Source organism: Leptidea sinapis, chromosome 27 (assembly GCF_905404315.1).
Source record: "Leptidea sinapis chromosome 27, ilLepSina1.1, whole genome shotgun sequence".
NCBI lineage: Eukaryota > Metazoa > Arthropoda > Insecta > Lepidoptera > Pieridae > Leptidea > Leptidea sinapis.
In genome coordinates, this window is record NC_066291.1 from 6,210,811 (window position 1) to 6,230,691 (window position 19,881).

The window sequence follows — 19,881 nt, forward strand, 5'->3', positions numbered from 1 at the left end:
AATTTGAACAATGTCAAAAGTTATAAGAAAATTTTAAATATACACAGATGTTGATACAACACACGAATCAAAGTCGTCTCAACTGTTGTCAATCGTCGTCTTAAAAAAATAACATAATGGATTAGTCAAATTGAACAATTCTTAATAATAATAGCAGAAAAATAATAATAAAATGATAATAACATTAATAATTCCTATTTGTAACATCGTAAATGTAGCCAAAGTGTCTCACTGAACCTCAGGCAAACATTCAAGACTTCCTTCCATGCATCCGCAAATAATGATATTTTTCTTATATAAGACGGAACAAATGGACCAGAGGCTCACGTGTTAGTAAGCGATGAAGAATCTTCAAAACTACATAGCCAGGGTTTAAGAGATGCGTTGCGGACCTTTTAGGTGGGTGTATGATTTTTCTAGCGGGCAATGGAGATGGCTATGCTTCCCTGCGAGATTGAATCAGAAATGAGGAGATCGACAGGAGACCCAAAGTTACCAACATAGCCCAAATGGTTGCGAAACTGAAATGGTAGTGGGTAATGCACGTAGATCGACGGACAGATGGCCATTAGTGGAACACGTAGTGTTGGTAGGCCTCCCACAAGATGTATTGCAATCTGGTCAAGATCGTCGGAATAGGTTGGATGGTGATCTTTGGGGGAGGCCTTTGTGCAGCAGTGAACGTTTTCCGGCTGAAATATAGATGATGATGCTCTTTTCTCGAAGGTCCCTAAGCCGTATTATTATTATTGAGGAAAGTAGCACATAATTCTGTAGATCTATTGTGCCCCCTACATGTTCTCGAACGCACCCCCTAGCTAGCAAACGCTTTGAGAAACTATTTCCTTGCTTAATCAAAGTTCTTGATTGTATGCAAATCACATACTCCAGGCCTATGATCCTTAAGAGGTGCAGTATCCTCAGTGGGCACAAGTGGAGTAGTTTCTTTGCCTGCAGTTTGAGGGCTTTGAGGCATCACACCTTAACTGTGGCGATATCATTTCAGGAGTATGTATTGAGGGTCTTAGTAGGCCTCTTGACAAAATAGTCTGGATTCAGTGAAGCCTATTTTTGGCCAAGTGACCTTTTAGTTTGCAGTGTCTAGAGAGGAGACCTGTGAGGGTTCAAAAATAAAACACATATAATCAAAAAAAACATACAAAGCGTTATTTGTTTGTATTTATTGTATTGTTTTAGACTTTTCTCTCGTGTTTGATTTACAAAATTGTTTAAAAATACATAACTATTGTTTTATATTGACCGATGGTACGGAACCTTTTATCTGGACGTGCGACTCAGACTTTGCCAGTTTTAAATATAAAATACGAAATATTACAAATTAGTTACTATAAAATTATGCACAATGAATTAATGAATCAAGAAGAAATATTTGTTAAGAAATAGATATTAACCTTAAGTCAACGTTATACATAATTATTATGTTTTAGTAAAAAATAAGCCAAGTAATTAAGGTTACACTTATTTTACATATTTTATTTATATTTTGTTTAGAAATTTATACAAATGACAATAATTATAAAAAGATATTTAATAAAAACTGTCTATATAATAATATAAAATAATATTACAATGACTTAGATCCGAGTAAAAAAAAAAATTTGGTGCAACATAAATTTCCCAACAATATTTATTAAAGGTTAGTAGAGCATACCGCTGCATTTTCTGAATACATTAATAACAGCAAGTAGATTTTTATTTATACACGATTTATTTTCTATTTGTTAGAAAAAAAAAGAATAAGAGAGTATGATTTGGTTATGAGAATACTAATGTAATACTGTAAATCTTTATTCGGACCTGAAACATGATTATAAATAAATTTTAACTAAGTTGCAAATCTTACATATTGTGTTCTATAAAATATCAGTTCGCGAAACTGATTTTACTCAGACAAATCACATTGGTGTAGGCTTTTGAGTTGTATTCACTAAGATCAAACACTTCTAATAATATCAGGTACATGACACAAATTTACAGCAATAATATTTTTAATATGTTTAACTTTACATGTGAACGCTCTCCTTTTCCGTTTTAGTTTGTTGGTCGTTTTCTGAAATAAAATCCAGGCAATTAAACAAGTTCATTACCATTCTGAATATATTAAGGGTAAAGTATGAAATTACCGATTTGTACTGAAGAATTGAAATTCGTTTATTTTAAGTTTTATATATTTATTTAATCAAAATCAAATCAAAAGCAAAATTGTTCGGAGTTCGGCACAGTAGACATCTGCCGTTCTTACTTGACCAGATCGAAGAAAGCTATAGTGAATAACGTCATGCTGAGTCCACCAAACAATTACCATTACCTTTTCACCTGGTAAGCTTTGCTTTAGGACACTGTAGCGGCGTTTGACCTGGGGTCCACCATTGCATTTTTTGCTTACGGTTAACGTAAAGAATCCACTTTTCATCGTATGTCACAATTAGATCCGATATTCCTTCATTTCTGTAACGATTCAATAAGCATTTAAACCAAAATCGCACAGTGCGTTCATTAGCAGTCGCTCTCCAAACGCAACATTGATAATTCGAGCTCTTTCTGTCTCCTTACTTCCGCATCGGAACTCTTAGTCAGAAATCACTCGAATTTTCAAAGTATCTATCTTTCTTGTCTAAGCTGAATAAAAAAAAACAACTGAAAGTCGATAATCGAATATTGCACATTTTTAAAAGAAAAACTACATATGTACCCATATGAAGTTTCACTCAGAAATCTCAAACCATGTAGGTTCTATGTCAATTCGAAGTACCTATTACAATAAAACGGCTATTTCATACTTTAACCCCGATCATTAATATAATATATTGAAAACTTCTTACCAACGTCAGCTTTATCTTCCGGTTCATTCCACGACTGTCTGTCTGACGTTGCGAAAATGATAAAAAACAGGTTGGTAAAGAAGTACATGGCTGAAGCTAAGAAGAACACTTTGCGCCATTCAGAGGGATCAGTCTGTAGAATAAATATTAATTACTAAGGATTTTGTCGCCCTTTCGACACAGTTTTTGTAAAATATAACTTATTTATACGATGTTCAGCCAATACGTAGTTTTCTGTATGGACTGACATGACTTTAAAAAAACAATATATTTGAAGAAAATGAAACACTCCTAAAGTAGGTAGTTTGAGTTAATGTGGTTACATTTTAAATTGTGTCGTCGTTTTTAAAATTGCATGGAAGGGATGCAGGGTAATGACTTTCACTAGAGAATATAAACGACATAATTTAGAAAAGGACCTAAAAGTTGAACCCTGTGGTACATCTATTCGCAACGGTGCTCAAGTAGTTTTCGATCCGTTAACAGTGAAGGATTGTCTTCAATTTTCTAAATACAATTTCATAAGATTCAAAGCTTTCTCAAAATACCATCATATTATATGAGTTTTTTTTAAAGGACAACATGATCGAAGCAGTCAAATGCTTTTGATGATTCACAAAATATCCGTATTGCATTCGTAAAGATTTTGTCGCCCTTATCAATATATTTTTAATGTAAAGTATTCACTGAACATGGGCAAGAATTCAATTTTATAGATGTTTAAAGAGATTTCGGAAAACAATTCTTCTACTGTCTGAGTCCAAATTTTTATTAAAACAAGCGTTGACGGCGCAATAGGTTGAACTGTTGACTCTCTTACCACGGAGCCCCCGGCTCGATGTTCGCCCGCCACATACCAATGTGTTTCTAGTTTTCGAATTAATATGTACCTTTATTCGACGCTTTATAAATAGGATTAGCAACGGTTTTGTGATTCCTCTGCTATAATATATACTTATGCTTTTACAGTAAGATCCCAGAAAATGTTCAAACCAAAAGTATTACGATATTAAAAAGAATCGTTAAGAAGCGTTTGTGTGGTAAAAGTTACTGTAAGATAAATGACTTTCATAATTATACCACAGATTGGTAATCGAGTGACCGCCCTCAGGCTATGAAATCATAAGTTTATTTGTACAATATTACTCTGTAAACATATTTTTTGATGAAAAAAAAGCCCGCTGAGTTTGTTGCGACCATTCTTCTCAGGTCTGAGGTATTATTTTTGGAATGGATGGTAGTTTTTGACTTTCAATAAGTGATGTCACATCCTATTTTTTATTAAAAATATTTGAATTTAAATTTGAATTTGATGTCACAAGAGAGTATACGCTGCGGTAATCACTTACCACTTCAGGTGATCCGTTTGATAGTTTATCCTCCTCTTAAAGAAAAAAAATTTTGGCGTTTCTCTCCTTAGATGTTTTGAATAGACTAATCCTTCTCCACAAATCATGGATAGTCTGTTGATGTATCGATATCATATACGTAACAAATACATACCTCGTCTTGTATTATGAATCCGCAGACCAGAGGCGCAATAATAGAGATAATGTTTGCGACAAAATTTTCAATTCCCATTAAATTCGCACTAAAGTTTGGCGCGAGATCGATCGAAATAAGCTGAAAATAATTAATAATTGTGGGGATTAATTATTTGATAAAATTTAAACCTTAAAAATAATATAAAGGTCTGTCATAGCTTTTTTTTACTAATTGCATTTTAATGTCTACAAGGTACTTATACCAGAGAAAAAATTTTGTCTGTCTGTTTGGTTAATCCGGCCTTAGGATAACATATGACGATTATAATAAATATAAATAAATAAGATAACTTTTATTATTTACATTATAAAACATACGCATGTTAATAATTTTGTAATCTTAAAGAGATATCCTTCACTTGTGGGATTAATTTAATTAAATTTGTAACCAAAATATGAATGATGCAGAACTAAACAACCTGAGAGTTGAACAAGACATACCAAGATTTAGAAACCATTCGTTTCTAATTGGCTCAGTTGGAGGAGAGCTCGGACGGAACACGGTTAGAGCGCTTTCGCACTACGACCCAACCGTACCCGTGAAAATACGGTTCGGTGTAATCATAGAACTATTTCTAAAGGTTGACGAAAATAAATTGGATGACGGAAGCCGGATCAAGTGCGTAAACTACCCTAGAAATAGTTTCTCAAAGTCAGTCAAAGTTCTTTATTTGCCAGAAACATTCACAAGTAAAGTTGTTGCAAATTTAAGAGCAGGCTACGACTACATCGGAGCGTGTTTTTTATGGGTACGGATCGGATTCGGATCGGACGTAGTGCAAAGCGCTCTTAATTTTTTTTTTGAAATATTTCAGTAAATGTACATAAAAACTTTCCTGTTATAAACAACCTAACCATAACCTTACCATAAATCCAGTGTAATGTCCTGCGTTGATGCCCACAGTGATTGTCAACATTATTACAGCAAGAATCATGTTGCCTTCCGGAATATATGACAGTCCGATCAACGCTAACGCAGGTCCCCAAAGTCCTAAAATATATTTTATAAAAAAGGCATTTATTTTCTCAAAACTAATTCCTTTAGAATTGTTTTTGATGTCATTTGTAATATTATACTAGATACAACTACCGCTTCGGAAACAAATGGCGCTCTAAGAGAGGAGAAATGGCGCAAGAAACTCACCCAGCATTCTTTTTTTTTTGCGCTATTTTTAATGAAATACAATATATTGTACTGTCATTGCTATTGCTATAAAATAATCATAATCTAGTCCCAGGCTGTCGGATCACTTAGATATTCAGCTGTTGAGAAGTAGGATTTACGACAGAGCCATTTCTTAATAAAACATTTAAAATTATTTATAGATATTGTCTGAACAGTGGCTGGGACTTTATATTAATAAAGTAGGAATGCAGCTGTTCCCTCCAACAAAGCTAGAAATATCTTATAGTTATTAGTATTTTCAAGAAATACTTAGTATCCCTATAGATAGGGCATACTACACCTTACGCCGTATACTCATGCCGTGAATATTAAGCTTTCGATAAACACAAAAAGTATTAATTAAGGTATAAACTAAGGCGCCCTTTAGACCGAAACACAGCAATGCTTACACATTACTGCTTCACGGCAGAAACCCTGGTTGTCGTTTTTTATCACTGTTGATCAATCGTTACAAAATTGGTCTAGGTAAAATACATTTTAATAGAGAATCAAAAATAACTACACGATACACTGGGTTTCTTTCAGTGAGCATGCTTGAAGCAATTTTGTACTACTCTTACTGACACTGCGTTATAAGCGTTAATTTTTTTTGTGACTTGGATGAAATGTTTGTCTTTGTTTGAAAACAATGGAAAAAATTGTAGTTAAAAAAAACGAAGAAAAACACTTTTCGTAGAAAAATGAACTAAAAATTTAAATTTATTTTGAAATTTAAAATTAACATTAATTCCTCCTGCCTTACATACGATTGATGAAAATTATATAAATTAACAAAATTAATGTATTTTAAAGTCGGTCAAAACCGCGCCCAAATGAGTCGGTTACAAACAAACGTACATACAGGTGAAGCTAATAAAAACATGTTTAAAATATTTATTTATTTTATTTTATTTTATTTTATTTTATTTTATTTTATTTTATTTTATTTTATTTTATTTTATTTTATTTTATTTTATTTTATTTTATTTTATTTTATTTTATTTTATTTTATTTTATTTTATTTTATTTTATTTTATTTTATTTTATTTTATTTTATTTTATTTTATTTTATTTTATTTTATTTTATTTTATTTTATTTTATTTTATTTTATTTTATTTTATTTTATTTTATTTTATTTTATTTTATTTTATTTTATTTTATTTTATTTTATTTTATTTTATTTTATTTTATTTTATTTTATTTTATTTTATTTTATTTTATTTTATTTTATTTTATTTTATTTTATTTTATTTTATTTTATTTTATTTTATTTTATTTTATTTTATTTTATTTTATTTTATTTTATTTTATTTTATTTTATTTTATTTTATTTTATTTTATTTTATTTTATTTTATTTTATTTTATTTTATTTTATTTTATTTTATTTTATTTTATTTTATTTTATTTTATTTTATTTTATTTTATTTTATTTTATTTTATTTTATTTTATTTTATTTTATTTTATTTTATTTTATTTTATTTTATTTTATTTTATTTTATTTTATTTTATTTTATTTTATTTTATTTTATTTTATTTTATTTTATTTTATTTTATTTTATTTTATTTTATTTTATTTTATTTTATTTTATTTTATTTTATTTTATTTTATTTTATTTTATTTTATTTTATTTTATTTTATTTTATTTTATTTTATTTTATTTTATTTTATTTTATTTTATTTTATTTTATTTTATTTTATTTTATTTTATTTTATTTTATTTTATTTTATTTTATTTTATTTTATTTATTTATTTATTTATTATATACAGACACTTTATCACATTATATTTGGTCCCTACACTAGGCGTAGCCTGTCCTGTAGGCAACCAATTTACATCCTAAGGTTAACAATATGAACCGAAAGGTCAAAAAGTGCACTCAGTATATGTGTGTGTGTACACGTGTGTGTTTCTGGGTGTGTGTGTATGTGTGTGTGTGTGTGTGTGAGGGTGGGTGTGAGTGAGTGTGAGTATCTGATTAATCATGTTACAAAGTATTAACATTATATGAATGCTAAGCTATCACTTTAAGAATAGCTTCCATGTCTGCATAAGTGAGTGTGTGTAACCATCTCTGTATTTTAAATTTGACCTGATGGACCGAGCAATTTTTAATAGAACATTTTAAATTTACCTTGTTGTATATATATGTATGTAAGAATGGGCTAAATCTACTTGCAAATGTTGTATTTATTATTGGTGTTGGAATCTTGTACGAACGGCTATCTAGTAGGTTTTTATAATTAGGCAAATTCAAGACCTCCTTATGCATGCTTGTCATAACACGCAAGATAAATATACCTCGGACAGAAAGAAGTTCTAAGTCTTTATATAGTTTATGTGTTGGGTATCTAATAGGTTTTTCAAAATCACTTTAAGGACAGCTCTCTGTGCTCTTTCTAAGAGTATCATGTGTGAAGTAGCCGCCCCTCCCCATACGGTGATACAATAAGATAATACAGATTGACCGATTGCAAAATAAATGGTTTTTAGCAGATTTAAAGATGCCGAAGCGCGTAAGTTCTTAAAAATATAGATCAGCTTGCGGACTCTTTTCGCTGTTGTATTAAGATGTTGCTTAAAGTTTAAGTTTTCGTCCATGACGACTCCTAAGTATTTTATATGAGTAGTTCTACTTATACTATTGCAAGAGCAAGGGCCAGATAGAGCAACAGGACATGTGTGGACTTTAATATCAAAAATGTGCGAAGGGGATGAAGTTTTCGTTTTATGGAAACAGATGTACTGTGTTTTAGTGAGATTTAAAGTGAGAAGATTATTTTGTAGCCAAGTTGCAATATTCCTCATTCCTTGTTCCGCTGTGTGTAGTGCAGTATCCCAGTTTTTCCCGTAAAATAAAAGAGCTGTATCATCGGCATAACAGATGACGTCAGAGCTGGATACTTTAGTTTTGATGTCATTTATATACAAAAGGAATAACGTGGGGCCTAATATACTTCCTTGGGGGACGCCAAAATCTATTGTACTTGGATTGCTTTTCTTATGATCCACTATAACACACTGAGTTCGGCACATTAAATAGCTTTTGAACCAATTCAGGCAATTACCTCGAATACCTAGGAGCTCACGTTTTCGTAAAAGTATAGGAATACAGACTGTATCAAAAGCCTTCGCGAGGTCTAAAAATACACCGATACATGCTTGCTGCTTATCTAGTTTAAGTCTACAGCGTTTTCCGTTGATTTTTTAGTGCGAAACCCGAATTGTCTGTCAGATATTATTTTATGTGCGTCAAGAAAACTTGTCAATCGCTTGTGTACTAGTTTTTCCAAAATTTTTGAGAATGATCCTAATAAAGAAATCGGTCTATAGTTCGTAGGATTCAATTTGTTACCCGACTTATGAATAGGAACAATTGCAGCCATGTTCCAGGCAGTAGGAAAAATGGCTTGAGATAAACTTAGATTACATATGCTCGTCAGGGGGGGAGTAATATATTTTTTTCTTATATTCAAAAGGCGGTTTGATATTCCATCCAGTCCAGGAGCACTGTCAAGATTAGAGTTACTTATCAAGGATTCAATTTCTCGTTCATCAGTGGGTCCTAAGAAAAATGAATGCGTTGGAGTATTTTCGAGTATTATTTTACTAGCGAGTGAAACTTCTGTTTCATTGCATGCTGTGAGTATCTTGTTTGCAAGAGTTTTACCTATGCCTGCAAAATATTCATTGGAATAATCCAGAGATTCCGTTACAGTATCTTTAATATTGGTGAGTTCTAGTGGTACTTGATTTATTTTCTTGGTGTGGGAAATTGTTCTTATACTCTTCCAGAGCTTTTTAGGGTCGTGTTTGTTTTTTTCCAATTCAAATGACTCATGTTTGTGTTTTAGTTTTCGCAAAAGATCATAGTAAAAATTTCGGTAACGTGTGTAAATGAGTCTGACCGTGTTATTGTTGGGATTATTACGTAAGTGTAAATGTAAGCGATCTTTGTGCCTAGCACACCTAATTAGACCAGGCGTCATCCAAGGCTTAAAAGTAATTCTGGATCGACTTATTCGTTTCTCTTCTAAATGTTTGCTTATAATGTTTGTTAGAATAGTATCAAAAACAGATACTGCTTTGTTTATATCAATGCTATTATAGACTTCTGTCCAGTCAGCCTGTCTTAATTCTTCTACAATGCGCTCTAGATTATAATTCTTTGTGAGTCTGCAAGTTTTATGTTGTTTGGTATCTTTAGTTACTATTCCGGCAATAACAATATCATGATCTGTAATATCTGATTTGTAAATAACTGACTCCGAGTGGTACTTAGAAGTTACGTGAATGTGATCTAGGCACGAATTAATTCGTGTAGGTTTATTTACGATAGGCTGAAGGTTTAGCTCTGCTAACAAACACAGATATTTCGTGCAAGTAGCCATTTGACTATCATCGTTAGAGCAAATATTAATATTAATATCCCCAGCAACAATTACACAACGAGCATCTTTAATATCTTGGATTACTGTAGCTAGAGAATCTAGAAAAGGCGATGTATTTATAAATGACGGCGATCGATATAGGGCTAGTACGACAAGTTGATTTTTTAAAGTAATTTTTAAGCAATTTGCATCTTCAAAAACGGGCTCATCAACTTGCGGTGACCAACGTTCATTTACATAAGCAACTACGCCTCCTGCTCTATTTATGTATTTATTAGTTCTAAAAAAATTGTATCCCTCTATTTGGGGTATGGTAGAGTCCTCATGTATCCAGCATTCGGTCAATACTATAACGTCAAAGAGCATACTAAATCTAGACAGGGTCACCAAAAAGCTATCGAAATTACGTTGGATACTTCTGATATTAAAGGTCAGAATTTTAATATCAAATTTAGTGTTAACAAGAGTTCTACAACAGTCAGGACTATGTACAAAATGGCAAAAGTCATCGGGCGTATCGAGTTCTCTAAGAATTTCCGAATTAGCCATTGTCATGGTTATCAATCATAAGATTTTGAAAAATATCCATACTGAACGTTTGCCAAGATAGTCCAGATGTAGTATAGAATATGTAATTTACATAAATTTACTAGTTCGGTTAAGTATTTATGAGAGATATAACAGGTGAAGTGAATATTTAAATGTGATAAAACAGTTGGTGTTTGGAAGGTAGCGTGAGTGTTTTGTGTTGTGTTATATGTTGTGGGTGTGTTTCGTGTATAGTTTGTATTGAAAAAGTAATTAACAAAATAAAAAACCAAAAATAAACTATGCAAATCAAAAGTACATAAAGAGATCACGAAGAACTTATTCAATGATGTCAGGGAAATACACTGCTTACTGTGTAGTTTGTTGCTGTTGGTCTGGAAGCAAATTCTGAGAACCGAGAACGCGATCAAAATCTTCGAATTTTTTAATATTAATGACTTCGGAGCCTTTGCCATTACCTTCAATCTTCTTAAACAAAATAGAGCCTCCTTTTGTCCAACAATATTTAAATCCAGCATCCTTAAAGCGTTTTCTGCATTCACGAAATAAGACTCGGTTGGCTTTTGTCAATCGCTCATTCACATATATATTTTTGGGTGAACCAGTAACACCAACATCCGCGGTCGATAATCGTCTTGACTTAGCTGATTTATAGAATTGGTCAAGGGTTTCACGGCGTAGAAATCGCACCACCAAAGGCCTGGGTGGTTTGCTGGAGGTGGGAACTCGGGGCCCTGCTCGAACGACATGATCGAGATCGATATCCGTCAGCTTAAATGATGCGGGTTTTCATTGGGCGATTCAGGTATCCCACAAATTTCTAGTTCGTTTGCCATCATTGTTTGGTATAAGGAATTTATTTGCCCTTGGAGTACTTCATTTTGCATACACAAGTCCTCAACCTTAGTTGCTTTTTCTTCTGCTACCTTAAGACGTTTCTCATTTTTAACAATAGTGCTAGCCAATTCTTCGACTTTATTTTCACAGCGTCTCAGTGCCAATATAGCCACATCAAACTCATTTTTTCATTGCACCAATATCAGTCAACATCGTTAAGGGTGACGGTGGTTCTTGCAATTGGTTCATTGAAGTGGGGTTAGTCACTTTAGGTTTTCTTATCGTAACGTTTTCATCTCTTTGAGCTGATGTCGCACTATTATCTGCGCCCTTTTTAGACACAGACGAGCAATCTGGGCATACCCAGGTATTTTTCAAATCGGTGTGTATACTTGTGATATTTACACAAGTAAGATGAAATCGTTTTACACATTTTGATTCAGAGCAACTTATGTATCTCTTATCACTAATAGTATTTGTACAAGCAGCACAACGAATATTTTGTTTCGAATTCATATTATGAAAGAACCTTTACCAATAGATCCGCTACAATTGCGACAGTCGCTATCGTTCGAAAATCACAGTTTCGTGGTACACAGGTCAGCGACAAGTCGACGGCGAGCTCGCGACGCGACGAATAAACTTGTAGGTATATAACAAATGTTTATAATGGTTTCGACACTTAGTTTTCAAATTATATTGATTATTGTTGCACTATTTGAACACTTTCTGTAATTCTGTTTATGCCACTGGTTTACTAACTTTCTTTAGATTAAGGTAATAAAAGTTTTTGACTAGAACGGTAACCCTTTACACTATTTATAAATTAAATAACTTGGAGTGAGCAAGTAATGGTGTGCACTTGTTGACGTTTCCGAGTGAATGGCTAAATAGTGGAAAATCATTCCACCTCATCTTTGAATATCATCTATTTAATGGTATCTACGAAAAAACTTTTCCCCCACCTATGTATATGTCTCGTCCCCCGGATAAACCTTACATGGTTTCTTGTGGGTGACTTTTTGTAAATTTTCTGTATATTACTGTAAAAAATATGTAGCTGTACCAACAATAATTTTATCATGTAAAACATGAATACCTCTCGCACGTACATCTGTACCAAAAACCTACCGATAGTATTCGTTAACTTCCTCGTATTGGCGACGCTTAACCATTGCTTCCTTATAATAATATCAGTCATAATTCCCATTGGAAAACTCAAACAGTACATAGCCAAGTACGGCAATGAAGATAAAACTCCGTTCTGAAATCAGAATTGATATCTTAAGAGACACATTTACACCAAATAAATGTTAATGTTTATACTTATACTGCTATATAATGCATGTAACAATAATGTTTGATCCTTACCATCTGAATGTGTGGCGTTCATTCACAGTGCGGTTGTCAAGGAAGTTTCTTCCACGAATAACCAAACTGTCTCATGAACTTCCAAATGTTTTCAGATTTCTGCGGACTAACGATATGGGTACCTTCATAAAAAGCGCGTACACGTATCTAATCAGAAGTACTACTTACTACATTTACTACAAGGAGTAATATTGAACGTAATATTTTGTAAGATTTTAATTTTTTTATGACAATAAGGGACGAGACGAGCAGGACGTTCAGCTGATGGTAAGAATGATACGCCCAGTCCATTACAATGCAGTGCCACTCAAGATTTTTGAAAAACCCAAAAATTCTGAGCGGAACTACATTTGCGCTCGTCACCTTGAGACGTAAGATGTTAAGTCTCATTTTTCCAGTAATTTCGCTAGCTACGGCGCCCTTCACACCGAAACACAGTAATGTTAACACATTACTGCTTCACGGCAGAAATAGGCGCCGTTGTTGGTACCCATAATCTAGCCGGCATCCTGTGCCAAGGAGCCTCCTACTGGTGACAATAATGTGTAACAATAAAATCCGAATCCGTCCATTCACAGTGCGGTTGTCAAGGGTGTTTCTTCCACCGAAAACCAAACTGTGTCATGAACATCCAGTTATTTTCAGATTTCTTCCAGTTGGTCTGCAGACTTACGATATGGGTGCCTTCATAAAAAGTGCACACAAAAATACACGTATCCAAGGCAAGTGCTACTTACATTTATTAATAGGTAGTAATATAGGTAGTAATATTGAACGTTATTTTTTGTAAGATTTTTTTTTTATGACAATAAGAGACAAGACGAGCAGGACGTTCATCTGATGGTAAATGATACACCTGCCCATTACAATGCAGTGCCACTCGGGATTCTTGAAAAACCCAAAAATTCTGAGCGGCACTACAATTGCACTCGTCAACTTGAGACATAAGATGTTGAGACATAAGTCTCATTTGCCCAGTAATTTCAATAGCTATGGCGCCTTTCAGACCGAAACACATAAATGATTACGCATTATGGTATACCCATAATCTAGCTGGCATTCTGTGCAAAGGATCCTCCCACTGGTAAATTTTAAACAAATATGTGATGAAATGATTTTCTCGATACTTGAATGCGATACCTCTTGGTCACATGTGACTGAAATTAAAGAGTAAATTAAAGACAATTAGTTATTGGCAGATATATCGCTCAACCCCATTGCTTTTTTCTGTTTACAAATGATTTGAGTTTTCTTTAGTGTTAATTCCGCCAATATTTGTCTTTAAACAATTTGACACGTGTTTCGCCTCTACACGAGGTATCCTCAGGACGTGTTGTCTCGCCAAAATCTAACACGAGATCAATCATCAGTCTCGAACGTGTCGAATTGTTTAAAGACAAATATTGGCGGAATTAACACTAAAGAAAAGTCAAACCATTTGTATAATTGTGGATTTCCGCAAAGTAACGCCTACTTCAATAATTTTTTTTTATCTGTGTGTAACTTGATTTCTGGTATAACTATTGTTTCACTTTAAATGGCATCTCAATCACAAATTATTCGCCTCGAGAGTATGACATTTTAACCGATTTCAAAAAGGAGGAGGTTCTCAATTCAATTGGTAGTTTTTTTTATGTATGTACACCGATTACGCTGAGATTCATGATCCGATTTACGTGATTCTTCTTTAGTTTGATGCGGAATAGTAGCAATTTGGCGTCATAAAACTTAACATAGTTTGACCCAGTAGTTTTTATTATATGAATATGTAAAGGTATTAGGTATAAGGTTTCCATAAGAGGTATATTAAATTAAATTTAAATCTTTATTAAATAATTTCATACTTATTAGTTTTTTCAGGTCGGTTTTTTTTAAATTAAAATAAGGGACTAGACGAGCAGGACGTTCAGCCTATGGTAATAGATACGCCTTGCCCATTACAATGCAGTGCCGCTCAGGATTCTTGAAAAACCCAAAAATTCTGAGCGGCCCTACAATTGCGCTGGTCACCTTGAGACATAAGATGTTATGTTCTCATTTGCCCAGTAATGACACTAGCTACGGCGCCCTTCAGACCGAAACACAGTAATAGGTATACATAACTGCTTCACGGCAGAAATAGGCGCCATTGTGGTACCCATAATCTGGCCGGCATCCTGTGCAAAGGAGCCTCCCAATGGTATCGTAAATAATAATATCGCGTAACTGAAATATACCTTCAATCTCTTCGATTAAGTCTCAAACGTAACGATTATCTCTCAAGATGCCAAACAACCATCAGAAATATGAAACATTTTAATTACCTTTGTTAAATTCACGCCAAGAACTCTCGCCATGTAAGTGGGCATCTCTGTCATAAGGGTAAAGAAACCCCAGTTCTGGCCACAGTGAGCGACCACTGCTGCCCAGAACGGCAAGCACGTCAACATATTGATCCAAGGTGTCTTCAATTTCTTTAAGCAAAAATAATTTCATTCACTTTTCTCAGGAACGTTAACTGTCATATTGTTTTAAAAACAAATAAATAATTTAACACATTCCTAAATTTACGTAACCAATATATTATCTTCGAAATTATACTAGTATCTGATGCTTAGATTAAGGATTGGTCTCCGCTGCGCTCCAACTAGATACTGCACTCCCTAAGAATAATAAGATTTTTGTTACGGCAACTATTAGACGCTCGTGTGCGTGGCATCTTGACTCAAATGTATCTTTAAAATTTTGAAACATACCCTTCGTGTTATTTTACATCGAAATTAATTAAATACGAAATACTTACTGATGATATGTGATCCCAGTATCTTTCTTATTTCTTGTTGTATTATTTCTACATAGTTTTTCTACGCAACCTATTTCTATGCAACGGCATTTTAATTTCAATTATTAGCAAAGTTTAACAGAACATGTGGCACAACGTCACATTGTTTGAAACTGGCTCGAGTACGCCCCACTTCGGTGTTTTTGCGACTACGCCTACGGTATCTAGCAGCAGCGGGGACCAATTCTAAATCTAAGATATTGTGATGTAAATTTTCCCAGAAATATATACATTAAGCAGCATTTTAATAGCATTAAATAAGAACATATATAAAAAAGTTAAAATTCTACCATAAATTGTTTACCAATAATTTAGTATATTACATAATATTATGCTCTATAACAAACTTTTTTGTGCTTCCATTAATAATTGATTGACAACTCACGATATTTATGTATTCATTTATTAAAGGCCACAGTAACGGTTATCTCAATAGTCTGTTATTGAATCCTACTAATATTATAAATGTGAAACTTTGTATATCTGGCTGTATGTTCGAACTTCTTTAACGCATAATCTACTGAATAGATTTTGATGAAACTTTACAATAATATAGCTTACACACCAGAATAACAAATAGGATATAATTTATAAAACTATAGTGTGAATTATATAAAATATAAAAGAAGTGTGGTAGTTACTAATGAATACAACTAGCGCCATCTCTTATCAACTGGCAAGGAAAAGATCAAAACAATTTATATGGCAAAACAACGTTTGCCGGATCACCTAGTGTATTATAAATATATGCTCTTAGTTTTTATGGACTTCAAATCTGAACTTGATTTCTTATTGGTATCAGAATGTAAGTAATGTACTTGTAGCCAATTATTACTTTCTATAGATATTAATAATTAAATATAGGTATAGAATTTAATGTAAAGTTTATATTATATTTATTTAGTAAAAAACTAACATAAGGCATAAACTAAGAAAATGCATTGAGGTCAAACCTCTGTGGTTTTTACAATGTATGTTATTTGTTCACATTTTGTAAAATATGTATTTCGATAAATAAATAAAAAAAAAAACATATTCTTATTAAAATTCTATCTGAGCTTTTCAGCCACTGCTAAGTCAATGTAATATCATGTGGAATATAATCCATAATTTTGGAAACAATTTCAAAACTTCAACCAATAATAACTCTTAAGAAATTCAAATCCTTCATTACAAAATCTTGGTTATGTTTTCCTTGGTTTGATGTTTTTATTAAGATATTTCTTACTTTTGGTGGTCCAAGTCTTCCCAACGATGTGGTGATATACTTCAATTCGTGATCAGATATAATTTTTGATTCTTCAGGACTCGCAGCACCTAAGATTACATAGACCACCGTCCATATCATGCCAAGAGCACCGTTAGTGTAGAATATAGCTTGCCATCCCCAGGCCTGGGCCAGAAAACCTGATGCAAGGAGTTGGACTGCAACACCTAATTGAGCTCCTATAAGCAAAAATTTATCTATTACCGTCGCTGGTAGTACTGATGACAGACAGCTTACAAAAAAAGGCAGTTAGAGACTGCCGATAGAAGCGAAAAATTAAAACTTTAAGTATTCAAATTTGAAATTACATAATGCATAAAAAAAATTAAATTATTAATTTTAATTTAATTTTATAACTTTTTTTCAATGATACATTAATCAAACAAAAACAACATATATACATAGACATATTGAACTATTTACTAACTCTATTTACTTTTATAATTAAAAAATTATAAAATGACTTTATAATTTATTAATTATCATATACCAGTGGGAGACTCCTTTGCACAGGAAGCCGGCTAGATTATGGGTACCACAACGGCGCCTATTTATGCCGTGAAGCAGTAATGTGTAAGCATACTGTGTTTCGGCCTGAAGGGTTCCGTAGCCAGTGAAATAACTGGTAAAATGAGACTTAACATCTTAGGTCTCAAGGTGACGAGCACAGTTTTAGTGTCGCTCACAGTTTTTCAAGAATCCTGAGCGGCACTGCATTGTTATGGGCAGGGCGTGTCAATTACCATCAGCTGAACGTCCTGCTCGTCTCGTCCCTTATGTATAAGACGTACATATACTAATGTTGCACTATAAGTCAGCTGTATAGCTACAGATACACTGCTATAAGCATTTGGGTGACAAGAACTCACGAGGTTTCACCCATCCATAAAGTGTTTAGATATATTTATACTTTTTTTTATTATTTATAGCGTGCGCTAGTCATGAGCAGGTCATTGACGCCAATCCATAAGATTTTCCTCGACTACAAAAGTGCCCAACGTGGCAAAAGAAGTTTTTAATACATTTGCTCAAAAAGTGGCGTATTGAAGGGACGTATAGCGTTCGGGATGTGGGCATTACACACTAGAGCTTTTTCTTTACCTTTTTCCGAACTCGTGCGTTCTCTTTCCCAACTGTCAAAATAATGTCTATTAAAAAGAAAAAACCAACCATGAAGATTTTACAAAAAAAAAATCATAGAAGTTTTTATGATCCATGCAAATATTTCTAAAAAGAAGCTACTAATTTGTTTCAATATCAGATTTAATGATTTGATTCAATGAGTTAGGTTAGGTTTCATTTCATTTCATCTCATTAAATTTCATTTTCATTTCATATCAATAAAAAAATCTACTGAATACTTGGCTGTATGGGCATAGTTCCCTTTGCCTACCCAGAATGGGTGAAGAGAACAAAAAAATCTCTGCTTATATTCTTTTACGGTTGGCGCCATTTTCCATGATTAGTTAGTTGACTTTAATGTGTTTTTATTATTCTATTAAATTGCTTCATTTTTTCGCAACTGTATTAAAAATAGTTGTTCAGTACACGTGCGGAACCGTCATTGCAAGTGTTCCGACTGTCAACCCTCACCTTCGGCTGCGCCTCGGCTCGGGTAGACATTTGTCGGAACTCTTTGCAATGACAGGCTTTCCGCACTCGTAATGAAATATACTATTTCACTTCGAATATCCCCAAAAAGGAATGGACATTTTTAATATTTCTCAAAAAACAATTGCTTATACAATTTAATTTACCTGCATAAATGATTGTAGTCAGTAATCCTTTTTCTTCCAAAGGAATCCACTGACTGACCAACTGATGCATACATGGATATACAAAAGCCTGCGTGAGGCCTTGCAAGGTTCTGCACAATATGACGAGTGGCCAGCCTCCCTGAATGGATTTTGTAATTAAGGGGTAAATAAGGACATTATTATAACAACTAAATTGCGTTCAATGTGCAACACACTTAATTATCTAAATACCAGCAATGCCTCACAATGGCGGACAGGTTTATTATACCCAGCACACAGTAGGTAATGTTGTGAAAGGCTAACAAATACCTAAGTTTGTATAGAGGATGCACTATTTACCTGAACACACACTATGTGTTTCAATATGAGTAGTTAACTAGAGTAAATATTATTTACTTGGAATTCCCCCGCGGTTTCACTCGCGTAGATACCGATGGTAGTGGGAAGTCTACTAACGGCCGTTTTCAATAACCTATCTACCCTTAGTTGAAATTACGGATACATTGCTGTCACCGTTGAATGACAAGATCTTATCTATCCATAGTTATATCCAATATAGTTATATTGCCGTTTTCAATAACCTATCTATCCTTAACTTTAACTTACTAGGCGTAGATAAATCTATCCTTTTACGCTTACTTACATTTCAACAACCTATTTATAGATAAAATTGGACATAACTATGCATAGATAAGATCATGTCATTAAACGGTGACAGCAATTTATCCGTAAGTTAAACTAAAGGTAGATAGGTTATTGAAAACAGCCGATAGTCCAATGCTATCTGTCCATAGGTTATTGAAATGTAAGTAAGCGTAAAATGATAGATTTGTCTACATCTAGTAAGTTAAACTAAGAATAGATAGGTTATTGAAAACGGCCGTAAATCGGACTTTAGATTTATTTTTGTTAACATAAAAGTTTTATTTGACTTAGTTACTATTTTATTATTGCATTAGTTTCTTTAGATTGACCTTATCAATTAAATTCGTTTTATCTTTTGAATGGCATGTCCGATTTTAATAATTTAAAAAGTATTTTACAGATATTGAAACAGTCTTTAATAAATAATTAATATTATTCAATGGGATCAGTATTCATACTAGTGAATAATGTGGTTTGATTATTGTCGGAACTTTTATGAACTTAAAATAAAAAAATAAGTAGTTATAGTGACATAACTACAGTAGTTGGACAGATGGTATCGCGGACTATTTTGTAGATATTGATACGTTCTATAATATTGTAGAATATTTTTTTATGTTCTATCATCAATAATTTCCGCAACCAACCGACGACAGCTTTTTAAGGACATATAGGGATCCCTATTTTTG

At 33.0% G+C, this 19,881-nt stretch overlaps 1 protein-coding gene across 2 annotated transcripts in view; it reads right to left on the reverse strand.

The window, feature by feature from the left end:
- Positions 1 to 1,144: 1,144 nt before the first annotated feature.
- Positions 1,145 to 19,881, reverse strand: part of LOC126972806 (putative inorganic phosphate cotransporter) — a 40,740-nt gene continuing 22,003 nt past the window's right edge. Inside the window, exons 4-11 of one of the 2 annotated variants that reach the window (XM_050819871.1) lie at positions 18,548 to 18,686; positions 16,752 to 16,969; positions 15,006 to 15,155; positions 12,463 to 12,595; positions 5,254 to 5,378; positions 4,347 to 4,466; positions 2,844 to 2,976; positions 1,145 to 2,071 (exon numbers count right to left, since the gene is read on the reverse strand). In XM_050819871.1, the coding sequence (XP_050675828.1) occupies positions 2,025 to 2,071; positions 2,844 to 2,976; positions 4,347 to 4,466; positions 5,254 to 5,378; positions 12,463 to 12,595; positions 15,006 to 15,155; positions 16,752 to 16,969; positions 18,548 to 18,686 (1,065 nt within the window). In that variant the 3' untranslated portion in view covers positions 1,145 to 2,024. The other variant, XM_050819872.1, reaches the window with a different exon arrangement.